The following is a 23,730-nucleotide window of genomic DNA, read 5'->3' on the forward strand; positions in this document are numbered from 1 at the left end:
TGATCGCTGAACAAATAATATAATATGCTTATAATAGATTGTAGAATTGAAAATCATAATAAATTGTTTACATTTTAAGTCACTCATTGATCCACAATAAACTTATCTGATCAGTTTCAAATGGTCAATTTTTAATTTAGAAATCACATAAACTATACGTTAAATATAAGTAGGTATAATAAGCATACATTATGTTTTTTAATCATAATGTGGTAACTTGAGAGAAGGATCAATTAGTGTAGGCTCTTGTCAGTTTCAAATTTAGATTATTCAAAGAAAATATATGTTCTTTATTGTCTTTTATTAACTCAGGGGCAGATCCAGACCAAAATAACGGAGGGGGCGATTTTTAACGGACACACATGATATAGATAAAATTAAAAATATTAATTTTGTTATAGGTAGGTTATTTATTTAATAATAGTAGTATATCAACAAATAATAAATATAACTGATAACATAGTAGCAGTTACGATTATAAAGAAAAATAATATAATATAATCGTGGTACCAGCATAAGTTTGGTATAAAAAAAATAGTTTAAGATTTCCCTATTTACCCTTAAAGTAATTACGTCAACAACTAATGTTTGTTACGGTGAACAGGGGGGGGGGCGATCGCCCCAATCGCCCCCCTCTTGATCCGCCCCTGTATTAACTGTTAGTAGTTTTTAGAGTGAGTTTTTATAGCACATTTGTCTGTTATAGACAAACTAATTAAAAAGATATAACATAAATAATAGGTAATAGTATACAATTATAATAGTTTGTACATACATTATGATAATACTTTCCAACATTTGAATGAACTTTATTCAGTGTTCAATAATTCTTAACCAACAAATTTTAAATTACAATAAATGATTAATTAAATAAAAATGTACAAATATGATTTGGACATTTTCTTGAAAGTAGTTTAGTTGGCTGAAATATTATCTTATAAAATAACAGAAGAATATTATAAATGTATTTAATTAAAATATAATCATACTGTGGCTATGATAGCATGTTCTTTGGTATAGTGTTTAGCTTTGGATTCAAATGTTTCTTTATCATTCTTAAATTCTTTTGCCTAAAAATCATAACACAAATATGTAAACTGCAAAGAATCAATTGATTTAATGTACATACAATGTCCAGTACGAGTGGATCATTAGGATTTGGACAGTTCATTAGATTGAATATGGCAACTAATACACCTTCTATGTTAATCAATGGTTTCCATGCACCAGATGGAGGCATTTTTAAAATGTCCAAACAGATTCTGCCACCACTATCAATGTTTGGGTGATAGACAGGTGTTATGAATGTCACTCTTGGAGGTTCAAATGGATACCTATTGAAACACAATTGGGTAAAAATTAATAACTAAATAGCATACAATATTTTTAAAAATAATTCAAATTTACTTCACAGGCAATTCTATTTGCAATTTGAAAATTCCATTTTCATATGGAGAATCTTTTGGTCCGTGGATTTCTAAAACATTCATAGTTTAAAATTTAACTAAACTGTCATCTTAATATACTATTGATTTTTATTTTATAAACAATATAACACTCTTACCAGCTTCTAAAACAGAAGTTGATCCTTCTTTTACGTTCACCTTCATACCAAAAGGTGGTTTGTTAAGTAATTGGCCTAGTTCTTTTTTCATACGTGGTGTATTTAGTAAACTATTTAAAAAAACCGATAAAATAAATTTAGGTTCTATAAGAAACTAAAATCATTCATAATTGTTTTATAATGTTTTAGCAATACAAAACGTTTTAAATAGGTTTTTAGAGACATTTTAACAATGTTGAATTAATTGAGCTTTGTATGAAACAATCAATTAGGTATTATCATTCATTTATTCAAAATATTATTTCAATACTATTATGATATAACTGCCAAGGTAACTATCCTAGCATAGATTAAATTATATAAAAAGAGTTTTACATTTATGTTAAAGACATATATAGGTATACCGGTTTGCTAATAAATTGAATAGATTTTTGAATTTTTGGCAATCGTCTCTTCTGGTTTATCCTGTGGTCCTAGTCTGATTTCAACACTTTTATTTCTTCTTTTTTTTTTGATAAAATATTACAGCTTAGCTAGGTATTATAAATTGATTTTAATTTTAAATAAATGTGATTCCCAGAACTGTTTATTTGAATTGAACAGTAATTTTTAAGTGGTGTTAATTTCAAAGATTATAAACAATTTTTCAAATTCTCAAATTATACAGAAAACATTTTAAAGAGACTAGAAGATTATCAATCTTGTACTTCAATGCATTCTCAATTAATGAAACTATTTTTAGTTTTAATCAAGCTTAGAGGTTTGTGAGTAGCACTAGTACAGTAGTACATGCATACAGTTGTAGTTTCCTATAATAATTCTTATCCTTTGGAAATGACTTATTTTTCAATATTTAATCTTGTCTATTTAAAATTTTTTTAAACAATGTATTTTAGTAACAAAAATTAATTCATTGGAACGTGATGATTTTTATGTTGATAATTTTAACTAATCGACCAGAACCATCAATGTTATTGTTTAGATACATAAATAACCATATAGCAGCTATATTATAGCTACACATAATATATACATATATATATTGATTTTGTAAAATTCATTAGAATTAGGTAGTTTTACATACATAGACATGAATACATAGTAATTAATTATGATTATTGATTATAAGATATCTATAATATTCTTACTTCATTGGTACTTGGTAGTTGGTACGATAAGTTTTAGACGTTACGACTTACGAGATTCAAATTTCAAATCGCGAAAATGAAATATCAATAGTAATAGTAATATTAAATAATAAATATCTTTTGTCGTTTCAGGAGATTAAACTGAACAGAGAATAGTGATTAAGTGAATGAAAATATGAAATACTGAATACAGAAATCTCGGTTTTGAAAAAAAAAAGGCCCAAAGTTTAAAGTTTAAATGTGAATAATGTGATATGTGATCTGTTATTTAATTATTTTGTTCTTTATTTTATTTTACCGGACGGTGGTGATAATATGTTATCTTTAGATATCAGATTCAATCATGTGGTATTATCAGATATTACTATATTATCCATAGAGTAATCACGCAAATCGTAAACTATTTTTGTTTTCCTTTAGACTTTTCAACTTTAATAGTTTAATATGACGTAGATTTCTGAGATTTTTCATAGATATTTAAGACTTATAAAATCTAAGATATTTCTAAGTTAATGAAAACGATATGAATCAGAATATCCACGGATTTCTCCTGTCAATTATATGAAACAAAAAATTACCACATTTGCCATTCACCTATTAAAAATGGAACCGTTGATGCCATCTGAAATAGCTCGTTTAGTATATGGTGAGTACTTAAGAGTTTAGATTTCTATAATACCAGGTAGATAGTAGTTTAAAAAATCAAATTCGAACGTTCAGCTGTTCAGCAATATATTTTGTTTATCCTGTCTTGACTCTTGAGACTGGACATTATTTGATATGTTGACGGTTGGCATGAGACTACTGTTTTCAATTTAACTCAATACATCAAAACGTGTTCATTAGTGTCCCTTAAATTTTTTTTTTACATTTTTGTTGGTCTCACCCACTTAATTTGTGTATATGCCTAAAAAAATGAACTACAAAAAGTTTCAAGTCAGTCTATTAAGGGTAACCCGTGCCAACTTGAATTTGAAATTTGAGTATATTAATTACATACATTTTCATATATAACTCATTTACAATTAGGAAAATTAAAATTTGTTACATATTATGTTTTAAATATAATACAATTTTCTGTAAATTATGTTCTTACATAGGTACTTCTTCTTATTTATTATAAATTATAATTTACAAGATATATTGACTTTTGTGTATGAAAGTACTTTTTTCTTAAAATATTATTATGAGTTTTGAACATTACAAATATTGTTATGTTGAATATTATCATATTTTTTCTAGATAAGAATGATTTGGATTACGATCCACGTGCCAATAAAATTAAAACCAATTTTAAAAGTTCTATTCCAGCTATATAACTGTACAATGGGATGAAAAAATACTACCGACGTAGAGACTATAGAGACTCAGGTATTGATAGATTACCAATTTTTTTAACCAGTAAGAATCAAGATTTGCTTACTATCAACGGGAAAAAAACAAGCTAATGCTATATATTATGCATTAGAAAAGTGGGGCGTAACAGATGTTGTTCAAGCTCTATGCTGTGATACCACCGCTTCAAATACAGAGTGTTTAAATGGTGCATGCGTTTTATTGGAGCAAAAATTGGGAAGAGACTTACTTCTTACTTTACCTACCATGTCGCCACCACATATACGAAATAATTTTATGTGGCGTTTTTGAAACTGTACTTCCTCATACAACGACAAGTCCTAATATCCCACTATTAAAAAAATTTTGAAAAATTGGAATAAAATTGATATTAGAAATATAACTTTTGGTATAGATGATCTTGAGTGTTGCACTGCTTTAGAAGATGTACAAAATGATATTCTCCACTTTTGTTGAGCTATGTTGTAAAATAAATGTTACTGAGATGACTATAAAGAATTACATGAGCTATCTATAATATTTTTCAATGGTAATTTGGACAACAAATTTAAAATACGTCCACCTGTAGCAATGCATCAAGCTCGCTGGATGAGTAGAATTATTTTCTGTTTAAAAATATATATTTTCCAAAATCAATACTCTGTATCATCTTCTGAAAAAAATGCTATTCGTGATATTTGTGTTTTTATTGGTTGATTTTATTTAAAAGCTTGGTTCAACTGTACTGTAGCAGCTAGAGCACCGTCAATCAATTTAAATTTTATAAAACGTTAAACACTATATAAAACTGAACACTCTAATTTTCAAAAGCCGCTATAAGAAAAATTAGTAATCATTTATGGTACTTAACAGAAGAGACAGCAGTATTAGCTTTCTTTGATGACATATTATCAAACGAAATTAAAAGATTAATGGTACAATCACTTAACAATGATGGAATTATCCAACCTACTAAGTGTCTTATTGTTTCATTTCAAGATCTTGGTGAAAATTTTTCAGGTGTATTATACTATCGTTTTTGATATTTAATTACATAGTTGTAAGGTTATTAATAGAAAAATAATAATTTTTTTTTGTAGAAAAAACACTAACCTCTTTTATATCAAAGGACAGTATGCAATTTTTTTTCTAGATTTAATATTAATAACGACCTTTTTGAATGATGATTCAAGCACAGGGGACACTCAAATTAGTTATTTACGTGGGAAAAGAAATTGCATGCTTGCTAAATGTAGTAAATGACACAGTGGAAAGAGCAGTTAAACTTATGGAAGATTTTCACGGAACTTTAACCAAAGATGATAAGAAGTCTGACTAGTCTGAGTTGCTATTACAATGTATACAAGAACACAGAAGACTATATCCTGATTGTAAAAAGAAAACATTGAAAAAACAATTTTGACTAATAAAAATTCATAATAATATTTTAAGAAAAAATTACTTTCATACACAAAAGTCAATATATTTTGTGAATTATAATAAATAAGAAGAAGTACCTATGTAAGAACATAGTTTATAGAACATTTTATTATATTTAAAATATATTATGTAACAAATTTTAATTTTCCTAATTGTAAATGAGTTATATATGAAAATGTAAAATATATCATTGAATTATGAATGAATTAATATAGGTACTCAAATTTCAAATTCAAGTTGGCTGGGGTTAACCAATAGGTTGACTAAAAACTTTTTGTAGTTTATTTTTTTATGCATATTCACAAATTAAGTGGGGAGACCACCAAAAATGCAAAAAAAAAATTTGTAGTTAAATAAGGGGCACCCTAGTGTTCATGAATATTTTAGTTAGCTATACAATATTATTTCTGGTCATAATATATCTGAATGCCATGCTAAAGATTTTAATTACTTTTTTTTATGAAGGAAGGTACATAACAAATTTTTTTAAAACATGATATTAGTGTGTAGGTATTTATAATTATTATATTAATAGAAAAAATTGTCAATGCAGGTTATCTAAAGAAAGAAAAAAATGAAGAAACTGCTAATTGTTTTTTAAAATCCTCTCCTTGTTTAACTGAATGTTATCAGATGTTTAAAAATAACAGAAACTTCAATATAAAAGTGAATGGGTTCAATTTACATGATATATTTGAAATTTTTGGAACTATGTGTAGCATGAGTAAGTTTTGTACCTATATTTATTAGTTATTATTTTTTATGAATCATAAATTCAAGAAATATTGTTAATGTTTATAATATTTAAAAAAATGTATAATATAAATTGGTTTTAGTTGAAAAACGAATATCTAAAGCATATGAATCGAAAACATTAATTGAGAAGTTACAGTATTTACTAGATTCAGATCATACATCAACCAAAGAAGATAAATCTTTTGAGACCAAATTAAATATGGTTGACAAATGTGTTGGTAATACAGTTCATACTAAAGATCAGGGTACACATATTTCAATTAGTATAGAAGCAAATAAAAGTACACCTGAAGATTCATTAGAAATTCCATTGTTTACTGAGATAATTTCTAATAATGTTTCTAAAACGAAAGAAATAGATATATTTAATAATGAGACCATTATAACCAATGAGGAAAACTCAGGCACATTTTCTTCACCCTGTTTATCTTCAATGACACATTTAATAAATAATAATGCAAGCACAACATTTTCCAAAATTGACAACAAAGAATCTCCAATATTTCAAATCCATAAACATATGTGTAGTACTCCAGAAAAAAAATATGATGGAACAAAAATAAATATTGAGTCAATGCTACAATGTAGTCCAAAAAATATTCATAATTCAATTTCTGTGTATGTATTACTATTATAAATATTTATTATAAGTTTTAGTAATACATTTTTGCTTTACATTTAAAGTCATCTTCCTACATTTCTAATTTTTCTCTACGCTCAGACCTAAAACTAAAAATTATAAGTGATGAAGCTAAATGTTTCTACAAAAGATTCCTCTATCATCCAAGTACTCATTCGAATCCCCTCATTAAAAATTTGGCCTCAGCTACTATAACTGGTAACTCACAAGACACCTGAATTGTAAGTGATGTTGTGACCTATTATAATAAAAACAAATTGTAACATAATTGAGTAGCCATAAGAAGTGTAAGTGTAAGTAAGTGACTTTTTTTATCAAAATAATGTAAACTAGTTGTATTTGTTACTTTCAGCTTATTTTCTTATTGTATAAAATGATAAAGATTCTATATTGCTTGTAAAAAAAAATTGAATTGACATTTAAAATGGATACCAATTTCTAACAAATGATTTTGAACAACTTCTGACCACTCTTATGTTTAGAAAATTGCAGTAAAAACTGAAGATATGGATAGTGATGACGTATTTCCTAATATTATTCTTCAAAACTTAAATTTTGTTTAAATAATAAGCTTTTAAACTTTGATGTATGATTTTTAAAATGTAAGTGACTACATTTTTTTTTTTTTATAGTGGTCAGGCTAAACATCAGAAAATACCTGAAGCGACATCACTTGACTCTATGCCAGGATTATTTAAAGAGGATAGGATAAAAGATGGTTCAATTATTATTGATACTGGTGAATTAGTTGATACATTTCTGAATGACCAAAGCTTGTTGGAAAAAATTGCTGATACTATCAATAAATGTTTTGAAGCTCAAAAAGAAATAGAAAGTGTCTTAGATTCTTCTACACTTGAAAAAGCATTAGACTCTGCTCAGTCTGATCCACAAATCAAAAACATACTGGATGAGTTTTTAGGTATGTTTCCTGATAAGATTTGTTAATAACTTATACTTACATAAACTTATATATTTAAAAGTCTTGTAGTAAGTTATTTGAATATATTTATAGAATTTATAATTTTAGGTTAGGTTTAGTAGGTATTTGTAATTAAAATATTTTTTTTCTTTATAGTATTTAGTTTTGAAAAAATGATAAAACTTAAGTTTTTATTTATAATTAATATTTATATAAATTTATTATTAATACCAATCTTAAGCAATCTAAATATATATTTATATTTAGGAAAATATTAATTCTACTTAAATTAAGTTGTAGAGGTACCTAACAAAATTTATTTTTATTATTTTACAATTTATGATTAAAAATGTGTGAACAATTGGCTGTATTGATATTTTGGAAAATAAATTAAATAAATAAGTAATATCCATAAGTATGCTATGCTAACATTCCAAATATGATACTATAAAAGCAACGGTATATTAATAAATATTAACTGTCACAAAAAACCACCCATATGGTTTTATAATTTTTCACAGTGTTAGTCATTAATAATTTTAATATAATTATTCCATATTTAAATAATTAATCAAATGTATAAATTAAATACAAATAATATAACAAAACATAATGATCTATATTTTTTATATCTTTGTCAGTGGTAGATTGAACTTAAATTTTAAATGATGCAATTTCATTTTGAAGTATTTACGACCACCATGCAATTTATGCTATAATATACATTTTTTACTTATCAAAAAGTTAGGTATATGATGTAAATAAAATGTGGCTGAACGATATCAGGCCATGGTCGGACCTTAGCATAGACTTCTGTGAAACCGTCCAACACCCCTTTAAAAAGTGGTTACTACTGCATCAAAATTTAGTCTTTCTGCCCGCCACTGACATTTGTTATAATATTATTTATGACTTTAAATTAGCAACTACTTACTTACAATGTATCATTAATATATTCATGTACTACAAATACATTTTTGTATACATTTCAGTTTTAAATGTTGACAATGCTGAATTTAATGAAAAACCAACTACTAATGTTCATCCAGACTCAATCAAATCCCGTCTACGTAGTGCCAAGAAAAAAAGTACATAATAGATCCTTAATGATTGTATACAATTAATAAGTGTTATGGTTTTTTTTATGTTTTTATAGATGATGTACCATACAAATTAAAAAAGAATGATTTTAACACGCCAAAACATATTGTTTATGGTAATGAAGAATGTATGAAAGTTGACAATAATATTGTATTGATACATGAAGGTAATATTAGAACAACAGTTCTTCATAATTATGATTTGTTATCAAATCAATTAGTTCTACAATCAAGTGACTTATATAACTTCGACTCAACTAAAATAGAACCAGGTATGCTTAATAAGATTAAATAATATTTTTATTGAAATCTTTATCATTTTACTATAATGGTTTTTAGGTACCTAATTCACTATTGATATTGAAAAGCTAGGTACTAAAGCTCATAATTTTATATATTTAATATAAAGTGTAGGTATACAATTTAACTAGTCTAAAATGTACACAATATAAATTGATAGAAGTAATTAAAACTGTATAAACTGGCAGCTTAAATAATTCAATCCACCTCTTCAAACAACTGAGAAATAGGCTTAACTATTTATATATTCATAATTTAATGATATTCCTATGTTTAATAAAAATAGAGCAGCAAGATTAGGAAGTATATTTTATTATTTTACTCAAGACCCACCCAATTTTTAAGACAGTTTAATATTCAATTGAACTGCTTGAAGTACATGTTCTGCGCCACTTCTCGCATCTTATAACACCTTATGTTGTCAACAACAATTATTTTTAATTAGTAAATAGAGTATGTACATGCTTAAATAGCATGAGGTTGTTACGAGTGATAAATCTAATACTTTTTAAGGACTATGTGATATATTCAGGCACATTCATAGATATTATTGCCAATTAATATTAAAATAAGTCTATAGAAATTACCTAAGTTGTTAAAAATTATTTGAAAAAGAATTATTTGATAATTAATAATTATATTATTTTAAACTTTTAAGTAACAGCTTGTCATTATGAGGATTAAGGGTTGCATCAACTCTATCATTTTGTGCACTGTATTTCTTTTTGCTCTTTTAGAACATTAAGAAAAATGAACGAATTTCAGAATGCCATCTTTATTTTGTTTAAAAATGATGAATATTTTGTAAATGCTGTTTTTTTTCAGTTAAAGAAGAAGAAGATTATTTATCCAAAACAAACTATGTGAAAATTGCTCCTAAAATAACTCCTATGTTAAAAATTCAGCAAGGTATGTACAATTAGTTTGAAAAGTATTATGATAATTCAATTTATATGTTTTAATGATAATCTTTTACATAATATTTAAATTTATAGAAATAGTATATGATGTATATTTTATTAGAAGTTTAGACATTTTTTAAAGTATTCAAATCATTAAAATTAAGCCAATTAACTTAAACAAATATTTTTACTATAAACATTTTTTCTAAAACTAGATTTAAAAGTTGGTTATTTTCAGTGTTAAAAAATACAATAAAAATGTTATATAATACTGCCGTCATAAGCAAAAACGCCGTAAGTCCCAAAAAAATAAAATATGAGGTTATAAAAAAAAAATTATTATGAAATTCGGCTTGTGTAGATGAATATGCCATATGTCTGAAATATTACTCCAAACATATAATACAATCAATAATCAAATAACTTAAACGCCATAAATCGTAGAAAATACAAAATACAAAAACTCGTTTTTCTCAAAATCGTTCTTTGATGACTTACAATGTTTTCGCTTATGACGGCAAAATACCTATGTGTAGAATATATACATGTAAAATATATTATTTATTATTTATAAACTAGTCAATCGATTATATAAATAAAAAAAATATGGGTTTGAACAAAAGTTATTTCATTTGTCAGGTCTTTCTGTTATACACTGTATACCAATAATAATATAACCACTTATAAATATTGTATTAATGATTTATACTTTTAGCTCATGAAAAACATATATTTCCAAAACAAAGAAAACACCCATTTGAAGTTCCTGGAACAGAGAGCAAATTTAGGAGAACAAATATAACTTCTAAACAACCACCTGTTGAAATTCCTAAACCAATTATTATTGAAGTTCCTAATCAATGTTCATTTAAAACTCAAGAAAAAAATCATACAGAAATTAATAATATTATAAAATTACCTGGAGTTTCATCCAAAGTTGATGATGTGATTGTTCACAATACACCAGTTGATAGACTAGAACCCTCGAAAAGTAAAAGTGTGAGTACACCTCGTAGAAGAAGCACTCATATAAGATCTTTAGATTTTAGTACTCCACAACCAAAGAATATAACTCAAAATCAGGCTCGTTCAAAACTTCTGTATGATACACCAAAAAGAATTGAAAAATGTTCAGAAGAACCTTCACCTAGTCCTTTACCAATACTGCAAGCTGACTGGGGTTCAATTAATGGATTTGAATCAATTGTTAAGAAAGATAGTGTTAAACACTGGGATACAGATATTAGAGAAATGGTAGGGGCTGGAATATTAACATTGGATGCTGATGGAAGAAAAACAAGAAGAAAAAAAATCCCAAGGAAAAAAATTAAACCTGTCAATGATCAAAATAAATCCATAGTATTGCTTGAAGAACAAAATAAATCTTGTTATGATTCAATTACAACAAATGAATTATATACTGATGTCTCAAATATTACTGAAAACACTAATGGCGGTTTAAATGAGCAAGATTCTAGTAGACCACCACAAGATGGCCAACAGTCATTAAATAAGCAGACAGGATTTCCTTTTTCATTAGAACCTTATAATAATATTACAGAATTACATGATAAACAATCACCAGTTAAATTGGATGTTTTGAATACATTTAAAAATCAGATTAAATTTCCTTTATCATCGGAAATTCCAGATAAAACTTCAGAATTGAATACTGAAGAACAGTCAGTTAAATCCGATTCTTTAAAAAATTACATTAATGAAAAATTATTGAAAAAGCAAAGTGAATTCATAAACTCTTCAGAAACTTCAAATGAAATAACCGAGTCTAATAATAAACTACATCTCATTGATACCTCAAATAATCAGAGTTTAATTAAAATCAACCGGGAACAGTTCCATGCTAATATTAACAAACAGAAAAATAATCAAAATCAATTAATTGAGTCTTCTAATTTAAAAACTTTGCGGATAAAAAAAAATCAGGAAAAAGATCCTAACATTTTGAAATGGTTTAATAATTTTAAATATTCCTTAACAGAAAAGTCAAATGAACCAAGGAAAAACTTAAAAGAACAAGGTTTACTTAATAAAACTGATACAAACAACTCAAGAGAATTAAAAAGTCCTACAAAAAGTATTAGTATGGAACCAGTTAAGCTTAATCCAGTTGATGAAATTTCATACAAATGTGATGATGCTGCCATTGATGTATCCAAAAATCCTATTTCAAAAATAAAATATGAATACAATCTAAGTAAGCCATATAAGGAAGAACATTATGATGATTCATTGACAGGAACATCTTCAATTAAAGTATTTAAAGAAACATATTTAAATAAACCAATTTCACTACTTCCTACTGCTCCAGTAAATTCAAAGTCTGTTGATACTATGATTGTGTCAGCAGAACAGAATTTTATTGAAACCTCAAACAATACTAGTTGTCAAATTATCAATAAGACAAAAAAAGATATAATTGAATGTACACCTTTAAAATCAAAAGAAAAACTTTTTAGTAAATCTAAAATAACAGATTTATTAAAAAAAAAAAGCATTAGAGCAAAAAAAAAACAACTCTATGAGTCTGTTAAAGTTGAGCTATTTGGAAGTGAAATTTCATCGAGTTCAAGTTCACATGAATTATCTAATACTAATGAACAGCCCAAATCAATAATTATTAATAAAAAACCTCAAGATGAAAAGAAAAAATCTGGTTTCAAATACATATCCAAAAACAAATCAATTAAATCTATGTCTATTGTAAATGGTAATGGTATTAAAAATAATTTGTCAAATGAATTAAACATACAACCATCCATAAAACCAATAATAATACTACCCAAAGATAATAATGAAAACAATTCAGAAGAAATAAAGAATAAAAGTTCAAAAACATTAAAAAAGTTCATGGTACATTTTGATGACCCAGTAGAAAAATTATTTAATTTGTCTAAAAGTCCTAATCTATATAAATCCCACAACAAAAACATTGGTAAAATACAAAAACGTACCACAGTTAATGACAACTCAGAACAGTTGATTGGGTTAAGTAGATATTTGAACAAAAGATCGTCAACAATTTATGACTATAGTCCAAAAGGAAAAACAAACAAAAAAATTAAACCCAGGGTTAAGACCATCAAATTAAATAAAGGTGATTCTAACATTAATTCAAAAATGTATGATGTAGATGGATCTAGTAAGAATCTATTATCAAGTGATTGTAGTGACAAAAGAACAACCCAGGGTATGAACAATCATGGAATTAAATTATCTGAGAATTGTATAACAGATGTAAATAAAGTACCTTATGGGATTGAAAATAATGCAACTCATAAAAAATCCATTTCACCATTGGAGTCTGTAAAAACTATGACTATGGATGACAACATATCTATAACAAAATGTAATTCTAATGAAAATATTAACATCAGTCTTGACATACCTGAATCACCTATCATTAATTACAATAGCAGTGTTAATAATACTTCCTGTGTTACTGTTGAACATGATGATGCTACCTTTGATGTTCGGATTAACCAAATCTATGATCCACTAGACAATATTGAATATTTAAAAAAGTCAAAGGTTTATGAAGTCATTACTGAAGATGGTGACCATAAGGTATGATAATTAAAACAGTATTATAGTTTCATTATAATTGTGTATATTGTTTCCCTTTTAATAACTAGTCTTAAGATTTTCTAGGTATAACTTATAAGTTACTATAGATGTTAAAACATTTTTAAATGATTCTAAATGCTTTTAAATTAAAATGAGTCTTAACTAAAAGAAAACAAACTAAAATCATACTTGTTATTTTTAATATTAAAATGTATATTTAAGTGTATACCAGTGGTCTCAAACATATAGCCAGTGTACCCTTTCTATGTAGCTCACAGTAAAAATACATTTTGAACAAAAATATACCAAAAAATTGTAAAAATGTTAATTTTTTTTTTCATTTTCAATGAAACTTTGATTATGGGAAACTTAACTTTCATTAAATAACTGGATACACTTCCCTACATTAAAACAGTTACCCACGAATAGTAATGATGTTAAAAAATATATTTAACACATTTTATTACTAAAAAATGAATTTATGAACAGGTTTGCAGATTTTCAAAAGTATAAAGATGATTTTCTACTTTTTAGTGAGCCATTTTCTATAAATCTAGAACATGTGAGGGAAGATTTATGGGGTTAATTGATTTGAAATGTAATTTAGTTTTAGAATCAAAATTTGAAATTTGGATCTCCATAAATTTTTTAATATCTTGGAAACAGTTATCCAAATCTAAGGAATCACTTTTCTAAAACTGTAACCATGTTTAGTAGCTCTTATGTATATAAACAATTATTTTCTTTCTTAAAATTAAACAAATCGAAAAGTCGCAATCAAATTTCAAATGTTAGAATACAATCTGATTTACATCTGGCATCAAGAAATTCTTGTGAAAATATAGACAGCTTGGTACAAAAGAAAAGATATCAAGTTTCAAGTGCAGCTTAAAAAATTAAAATAAACAAATCAAGATATTTTTAGATTTTAATACTAATTTTTTTTTAATGTTAATATTCATCATATTTTTTCAATGATAATTTTGTAGTTATATTAAGTTAAATCTACTGCTACTTTGTTTATATTTTTATAAATAATTTTGATAATAGTAATTACAATAAAAATAATTTCATAATATATATAAATAATATATAGTCATTTAGAGAAATGGATTTTGTGTATGTATATTTTGTCTTCATATTGTCTTCAGTTTTTAGTGTATAACTAAAAAAGAGGACACTTAAAATTTGGCCAGGAACTTATTATAAAATATATGGTCCGTAGATAATTTGAGTTTGAGATCATTAGTGTATACCATAATGAAAACTATTTGGTATTGGTTTAGTTGACTTTTGCCAAGAAAGTATTCCCTATACTGGTTTAGTTAACACCTGTCTCTTACTAAAGTTTAAAAAGTACAAGAACTATTTAAAGAATTTATAATTCGGATGGTATAATTATTATACTATAATAATTCGATTAGTTAAAATAAATGTATATAAAATTATGTAAGTATAAATTGTAATTTGCAAAAAAAGAAATTGTGATGAATCATAGTACATTTCACTAAAAATTCTTGGTTTTTTGTTTAAATAACCCATTATTTTGAGTTTATAATATAAATTTTATTGATAATGACTAAATATCAGAGGTACTAGGTACTTCATAATATTACCCACTTATATATTCCTATTTTATAACATTAATTTAACTACACGGATTCTACCAAACATTTTTCTTAAAATATTTAATAAGTGAATTTGAAACAAATACCTATGTTATTAATTTCTGTACCTTTTTATCTGGAGTATAACCTTTTTATAACAGATGGTTAGAATATCAAAAACATAAGAGATGTAAATAGCAGGTGTTAACTAAATCTGAGTGGCAGGGTAATACTTTAGACCAATACCAACTATTTTATCGCCGAATAAATTAAAATGCATAACTCTATATTATTTTAGTATAGTGTACATTACATTAAAAATAAAATACCTAATTTTTTTTAGGTGCTTTAGTTTAATTAAATATTGATTTATGTTTAATTATTGTTATATTTATTAACTTTAATTATTATTTAATATCATTATTTAATTTCATATTTTTCAGATGGTTTATTTAAATTTATCAGAAACATTTGATTTTCTTGAAATACTCTCAGAATTAAACAATGTGCAGTTATCTGATCAAATTACCCCACAGTTGATGACAACAAATAAAATGTTTGACACCAACCTGGAAATGGAAAGTGGTGAATTGAGGTATGATGAAGAAATAATCATATCAGTGTCTAACACTCCTAAAACCGGCGATGAAATAAAAAATGACAAAGACAATAGAGCCAGAAGAAGCCCCTCCTTTTGGGAAGACTCAGTTCATAACCACCCAATAAGACAGAGAGACGACAGACATAGGAAAACAAACCGTCGGCAAAATATAACCAATCATAATTTTGATAGAAATTATAGGTAAATGTATGTGTGCATCAATAAAAATGTGCAATAGTTTAATTTCAAGTAGTGTAAGTTAATACACTTTTTAACTAATTTATCAATTATTTATTTTTTTTTTTGTTATTAAAAATAAGCCTCGGCAGTGGAGGCCATTGGCTGACATAGTTTACATTGTTAGGAAGAATTATTATATACATTATACATTATTTACACACACATATTACACATATTACAACATAATAAATTATAAGCTATTAATAAGGTTGGTCTTGATCAAAAAGGACATCATGGGACTTATGTTGTCTGGATGGAGGGCTACCGATATAATATTTGATACTCCAGCTTAATGTTTGTCCAATTCAAAGGAATGGCATTCAGATATAAAATGATTGATTGATAGGAGTGTACCACAACTGGCGCAAATGGGTAGGTCTTCTTTCTTCATCGGGTACTGGTGAGTTAGCTGCGTGTGTCCTATGCGCATTCTATTTATGGAAATTTCCATCTTTCTTGAGAAGTTAGGTGGGGCAACTATTTATTGTATTAGCTTTAAATATGCAAGGTATAACAAAAAGACCTGCCAAGTGAAATAACTTTTGTTCTAATCAATATGTAAAATAATTTTTTTAATTTCATTTTCAGAAGCTATCATTAATTATATACACAGTATATAATTTTTATTTTTATTGCACATAATGAAAAATATTGTAAAAACTTCAAAACAGCGAATTTGTAAATCAGACTTTTAGAAACATTTTGATTGTAAAAATATTTATTTAAGTTAACTTTGGTTTTTTTAAAAATCTCATTATTTGTATTAAGTAAAATTGTTCCAGTTGTATAAATATTTTAGGTTTAAAAAGTATAAACATTTTTCAAAAACGATTAAATCAGACTTTAAGTTTCTTATTTTTAGTATTAAAATGTAAAAAAATAATAAAATAATATATTATGCATGTAACACAAGATTTAATAAATTATATATTTAAAAAAAAATATTGATTAGAACAAAAGTTATTTTATTTGTTAGGTTTTCTGTTATATTCTGTAGTCTGTATATATAAATATAACTTATCATATATTAATTATGATTAACTATAAATTATGTGAATAGATCAAAACAATTTCGATATCACAATGAACGTCGGATTGATGATAGTCGGAATAATTTTCAAAGAAGTCATCATAAAAATGTGAAAAGAGAATTTTGGGAAGATTCAGTAAGGGACAAAGATAAGTTTAAGCACAAAGATGAAAAAAGGCGTAGTTATCGTGATTATAATAAAAGAAAATGTTGGCTTGAAGAAAATGAAAGATTATCAATCCCACAAAGAAAGTAATATATCATATTTTAAAATTATTAGTTATTTCGATTAAATAAAATATTTTATTTTGTGCTATTTTTGTACAAATTACCTTAAATAAAAATATTATATTAAAATTGAAGTATGATTTTAAAATATTTCATAAAAATTAATTACGATAAAAATACTTGTTAACTCTGTTTTCAAAACTGATTAAGGATCCGTTTTACAATCATAGTTTAAACCTCGGTTATGCTTGAACCACTGATTTTACTGGCCGAATTCCGTGGTTTAACCGGAGTTCAACTATTGTAACACGGGCCCTAAGTACCTTTTAATTTGATATCTATATTTTATATATGTATTTATTACTAAATAATCTTTACCGAGTGATTCTTTTATCATTGAACACTCATTATTTCAAAAATTACTAATGTTTTTGAAAATATTTTTTTTTACATAGTTTCAAGTTGTTCAAAACCAACATTTTTATTAAAAAAATTTATTTTAAAATTTTTTTTATCTTTATCATTTTTTAAGTTTTTTACTTTTTTGAATGATAACATAGAGTTTTAATTTCATATTCCAAAGCAGAATATTTTTCTAAGTATTTTGATTCATAAAAATCAAATTTAGGACGAGTAATTTATGAGTTATAAGTATTTAAAGTTTAGATTGGCAGAGTGGAGTGGTACGGGGTTACCCACAAAATGTTTGTACACTACTCCGTTTGTCTAAACTTTAAATACTTATAACTCTATATAACTATTAAAAAATGATAAGTATAAAAAATATTTAAAAATATAATTTTTTTAAAAAAGGTTGGTTTTTTAACAACATGAAACTATGTAAAATAATATTTTCAAGAACATTAATAATTTTTGAAATAATGAGTGTTCAATGATAAAAGAATCACCCGGTATAATACATTATATTGCATCTAAGTTTTTGTTTAGGGTGATTAATTGAAACTTAAATGTGCTATAATTGATGTTGTTACTAATGTCGCAGGTCACTAAATGATTTACAAAAGTTACATAGATCAGAAGATATTGTTAAGAAGGCTACTAAAAGGCATTTAGATCGAGAAATAAATAATAAGGTAAATGAGTTTCAAAAACATTCTTTCATAGTTTCTATATTACCTATTACAAAAATATATTGTAAATATTAAATTAAAATATCATTTGATTATTTTATCATGGACTTATTATATCAAAAAGTATTGATTGTTTTCGAAAAAAAATTAATCATATGGTTTCTAGTTGAAAAAAATGAATCTTTAATAGTTTTTATCTTTAAAATCTCTAGTTTTTTTTTACTTTTTTGAATGACAGCATACAGTTTTAATTTTAATTTTATATTCCAAAGCAGGAATGTTTAAAATTCAAATTTACTGCAATATTAGTGTATTAGTTTATGAGTTATGTTTTATTACTTTTATGGTATACATATATTATAATGTTTATTATGAATTCTTTTTTATAACTGACTAAAAATTATGTGCGTTATGCAATATTTTAAGATCAATCTTTTTGCCGCTAATAAGTTAATTATTATATCTAATTAAAAATGTAGGTGATATATTAAATGTATTTATTTATTACTGCAGATTCCTACTAATGTGTCCAAAGTTGAACATCAACGGTTGCTGACAAATGTTGATGTTGATGATTTTTTGTCTGTTGTACATGGTAGAAAATAAAAATTTATAAATTGTTATACATTAAATTAATGTAAATGTTATATTATTGTTTCATTATGTTTAAAAAAAATAAAGTTTGTTTTTTGTTTAACTATTTAATTTTTTGAAACTTTGTTTGTACATTATTTTATTAAGAAGTAATAACATCGTATCAGCTAGTTGTTATTAATTATTAAAAAACATATTACCAGGATTTCTAAATATTTCAAATACTACTTTAATCTTTCAACATGCATTACTTTTATCTTATTACTATAGCATTTAGTATTTAAATGGATTTTCCTAATCCTATTACTGTCCATTTCATTTACTCTTTTAGACTATTATCATTCTATAGATTTTGATTTCTTCGCCGAGTGATTAATTAAAAAAAATAAATTAAATCATAGGCACTAGCATAGGCATAATCTGGGATAAAATCTTGGGAGGGGGGCAGTGGCAGTCTGTGGTAGAACTAAAAGTCTATAATGTAGGTATGAAAAAAAGTGGTTTAATCCCTCTCAATAAATAAATCAGCAAGTATTATAATTTATATTTATTAGCTAGTAATAGACAGTATTCAAATATAAAAACAAAAAGTATATAGAACAGATCACCTTCTTATTACAATTTATCAAAATTTTATTAGTAAACATATATTAATATTAATATTTTATTTCAATACGAGTCGTCGACCTCGAATTGATGCACCTTTGTCAAATTCATCTATTAGGTACTTGATCAAAATCAACTTCTCAATCACCTTCAATGTAGAGAGGTGCAATACTATTCAGTCTTGTTTGGCCCATATAGTAAGCCGTATTCATGTTTTTCAGCGAACCGAAACATCATTCATTTGAAACTGTGTTTGTAGGAATTGCCAAAAATACGTATAATTAAATATTTGCTATAATTTTCAAACCCAACTTTCAAATTATTATTCTTAAAAAAAATCTATTCTATTTTTTCCAATAAATCTTTTATACATGGTTTTGTTTTAATTTTATTTAAAATATACAGCTCTCCTTTTAATTACAATTCATCTAAACTGTATGTTGTATGTACAATGTAGGTACATACCTACTTTTTAAATAACCTTATTCGATGGATTTTCTTCACATATAGTTCTTAACATAATGTTTGTAGGATACATTTTTAGAAAAACGATTATTTATAAATCTTTAGTTAATAAATATTAAGCTGGAAAATAACAGTTAATTTTAAAATAGTGTTAAACATCTTTGTAAACTGCTTGCTTATCACCTCCACCGTGTCTATTTGGTACTTTGGACATTCTTGGAATTTTAGGAGGATCTATGTTATTTTGATCATAGACAATTTTTAATGGTATCTATAATTCATTAAATTTTGAATCACTTCTATAATTTTTAAATATTCAATTGTATGCATTATGCATATTTTTTAACAGTTTTTGGTGACTGTAAATATAAGTTTAATACATAAGTCAAACCTAAAACTTACCTAAGAATATCGAGACAAAATATGAACTTAAAGCTTTGAACACAGTGTGAAAGTGAAGCTGCATCGAACCAGACAACCAGAATGTGTATCTAAACTTTCTATTTCTAAAAGAGTTTGAAATATAATCTTCGGATTTTCAAGAACTGATTTTAGATTCTGAACGAAGTGATGAATGTATTGATTTTACAATGATGTGTGTTTTTTTTTTTTTGTGTGTCTGTGTACAGCAAAACTAGTCGAAATAATGCTTCGATTTCAAACATTGGGGGTGGTTTCCGATGTAAAATTGAAGATCCTTGGTGCACTATAAAGGTCAAAAGTAAACATTTTCCAACAGTTTTCAAAAAAAAAATGAGAAAAACAAAAAAAAAATGACAGAAAAACGGGAATTTTTACGCAAAACCAGTTTTCGACCAAATCGAATTTTTTATATGGTTTTAATTCAAAAACTTATCACTGTAAATACTTGAAATTTTCACCAAATTTTTATGTTAGTGTTATATATATACAGTTTAATTTTCAAAAATTTTTGACTTTTTTTGAGTTATATATAGACAACTGAAATTTTCAATTTTTTTGAGAATTTTTTTTTGAAGTGCCGGTAAAAAATGTTGGACGACCAAAAAAACTTGAAAATTTAATACAAGGTTCCTTATGAGTTGTTCTTATTGTAGCTAAAAATAATTAAAAATCGTAAGTCGCAATTTTTTTTAATAAGCGTTTATAGTTAAAAATTTTACGAAATCTGTCGAAAACGCGAAAATTTGCAAGTAATTTTGAAGTTGAAAAATCATAAAATTCTTTGCGTTTATAACTAAGGATTAAAAATACAACACTAAGTTCTTCATAAGTTTTCCTCCAAGTAGCTATAGAGAAAACTCGATGGATCATTATAGGAAAAATTTTAAATGCGTTTGAATTTTAAATTTTTACGAAATAGCGTAACGATAACGATTTATCCTGAAACGATTTTAAATATTTGTTATTATTCAAAAAGTATAAGTCCTAGATACTTGAAAATTTTACTAGTTATTAGGATTGGAATTTTCTTTACATGATTATTTAATTTTCAAAATATTTTGACTTTTTTTGAGATATTTATAGACGACTGAAATTTTCAATTTTTCTGAAAATTTTTTTTGAAGGGTCGATAAAATTTTTTTGGCACTATCAAAATACTTGAAAATTGAATACAAAGTTCCTCATAAGTTATTCTTATAGTAATGAAAAAATTATAAAAATACATAGGCACAATTTTTTTTTATTAGCATATGAAGTTCAAATATTGACTTAATACGTAAAAATTACGGCAATGTTCAAATTATCTTAGATAGAAATTCATAAAAATTTTTCTTTTTAGATCTAAGATTTGAAAATTTAATACAAGGCTCCTAACATATTTTTGCAATAGCAGTTGAAAAATAAAAGAAATATATATGAATAATTTTTTTTTAAAAGCATTATAATTCAAAGTCTGAATTTCGACAAAATACATAAAAATCACGAAAATTCGCAAATAATTTTAAACTAGAAATTCATAAAGCATTTTCCTTTTATATCTAAGATTTGAAAATTTATTACGGCAAAGTTCAAATTATCTAAGATAGAAATTCATAAAAGTTTTTCTTTTTAATTCTAAGATTTGAGAATTTAATACAAGGTTCCTAAAATATTTTTACAATAGCAGTTGAAAAATAAAAGAAATGCATAGTCACATTTTTTTTTTTTACAAGCATTTCAATTTTAATTTTGACAACATACGTAAAAATCACGAAAATTCGCAAATTATTTTAAGCTAGAAATTTATATAAAATGTTCTTTTTAAATCAAAGATTTGAAATTTTTTAATAATCTATAATATATCCTAGGACCTAGACTGACAAATCATCTCCGTTCAGAATCGTTTTTCGTATACAATGATACCTATCATTGCATTCAAATCTAACCTACCCTAGTCAGAGGTCTACCCCACCACCTAATGTACAGCAGAGCGACATCCACTTACCCGCTTTTTTTTAGCTTCAATACTTTTAACAGTTTATAGACATTTGGATAGCCATTTTCATTACAATTATGTGTGTGTGCAGCGTGTATATAATACGTTTATAGTGTTTAAACAAGCTATTAATATAATTTTCAAGTCGAAATTCTAAAATATAAAAATGTTAAAGAAATAACCATGTTTCATGTAAAAGTTAATTTATCATCTCAGGTTCATGGGGGGGGGGAGTTCTGACCCCAAAACCCACCCCATGGATACGCCACTGCATTACAGTAACGCACTTATAACACCTAATGTACAGCAGAGAGGCATCCACTTACTTACTCGCTTTAAAAAAAAATAATATTAATATAATGACTAAATAAACTTTAAAAATTTATTTAGCTATGATTATAATGTACGATTGTGCTATAGTATTTTTTTTGTTAAAATAAAGTTATTTTAAACTTATGACAGGATCTAAAGTGAAATACCTGAGTGGGAAGTTGCCCTCTATTAACCCTACTCCCCCTCGCCATATTACCGTATGCCTGTTGGGTACTCTTTAATACCAAAAATAAGAAACAAAGACCGCTGTCGACGCATTCGTGTGTACAACAACAACAACAACAACAATAATAATAATAATTTATAATAATAATAATAATAATAATAAATAAATAATACTAATAATAAGTAGGAATGTTCGGCGTGTTTGTAAGTTGATGGTCCTTATAAAAGTTTTTTTTGATTAGCTATAATCATAGGTAGATACCTTTTTTTTTTTTGTATTAAATCACCACATGGGAGCCGAACTGTTTTCACATTGCTTAGCTCCCATGAGGCATCGTTTATTTATAAAAATTTACAACGACTATGATTTCGGCTCGCACGAGACGAAACAAACCTTCCTCAGCGATAGCTGGTATGTATGCGTTTGCTTCAAACTCGTGATACCTTACAAAGTATGTACACATTTGGTTAGGTAAGGCCAGATGACCTGGCCTCCCCCTCACATAAGCTATGTCTTGTTTGGTTAAGGTCTTCTCGGACCAGCAAAGCCAGTCGTCCTAGACGTCGCGTTCAGTGTCTTCTCGGACCGGCCTAAGCCAGCCGTCCTAGACTTCGCGTTCACCCTGTCCTGTTCTCGAGTAGGTCAGAGCCCTCCACTCTAGCAAACTCGTTCTGCTGAT

The 23,730-nt window shown here is 26.0% G+C and overlaps 2 protein-coding genes across 10 annotated transcripts; one reads left to right on the plus strand and one right to left on the minus strand.

The window, feature by feature from the left end:
• Window positions 1–390: 390 nt before the first annotated feature.
• LOC107170279 (ubiquitin-conjugating enzyme E2 T-like) lies at window positions 391–2,985 on the minus strand. The gene is made up of 5 exons (XM_015520352.2): window positions 2,713–2,985; window positions 1,565–1,674; window positions 1,408–1,477; window positions 1,130–1,334; window positions 391–1,070 (listed from the first exon to the last, which is right to left on the minus strand). Exons 1-5 carry the CDS (start codon window positions 2,715–2,717, stop codon window positions 984–986), a joined length of 477 nt encoding a protein of 158 aa, XP_015375838.1. The 5' UTR covers window positions 2,718–2,985; the 3' UTR covers window positions 391–983.
• A 96-nt stretch (window positions 2,986–3,081) lies between these two features.
• On the plus strand, window positions 3,082–19,194 carry LOC107170277 (uncharacterized). 9 transcript variants are annotated; one of them, XM_089224362.1, is made up of 13 exons: window positions 3,084–3,358; window positions 3,955–5,568; window positions 6,041–6,211; window positions 6,324–6,861; window positions 7,516–7,805; window positions 8,798–8,893; window positions 8,962–9,177; window positions 10,031–10,114; window positions 10,823–13,692; window positions 15,743–16,101; window positions 17,201–17,422; window positions 18,402–18,492; window positions 19,003–19,194. In XM_089224362.1, exons 3-13 carry the CDS (start codon window positions 6,121–6,123, stop codon window positions 19,093–19,095), a joined length of 4,950 nt encoding a protein of 1,649 aa, XP_089080488.1. In that variant the 5' UTR covers window positions 3,084–3,358; window positions 3,955–5,568; window positions 6,041–6,120; the 3' UTR covers window positions 19,096–19,194. The 9 variants fall into 9 exon arrangements, 5 of the variants coding, with proteins under 5 accessions (XP_089080489.1, XP_089080488.1, XP_089080487.1 ...); XM_089224361.1 differs by lacking the exon at window positions 3,955–5,568; XR_016191123.1 differs by lacking the exons at window positions 3,955–5,568; window positions 18,402–18,492; window positions 19,003–19,194 and adding an exon at window positions 16,349–16,540 and having other exon boundaries at window positions 3,082–3,358; window positions 17,201–17,342.
• The last annotated feature ends 4,536 nt before the right edge of the window (window positions 19,195–23,730 follow it).

Source organism: Diuraphis noxia, unplaced genomic scaffold, assembly GCF_037042655.1.
Source record: "Diuraphis noxia isolate RWA-SAM2 unplaced genomic scaffold, SU_Dnox_SAM2 contig0003, whole genome shotgun sequence".
In the NCBI taxonomy this organism is placed as follows: domain Eukaryota; kingdom Metazoa; phylum Arthropoda; class Insecta; order Hemiptera; family Aphididae; genus Diuraphis; species Diuraphis noxia.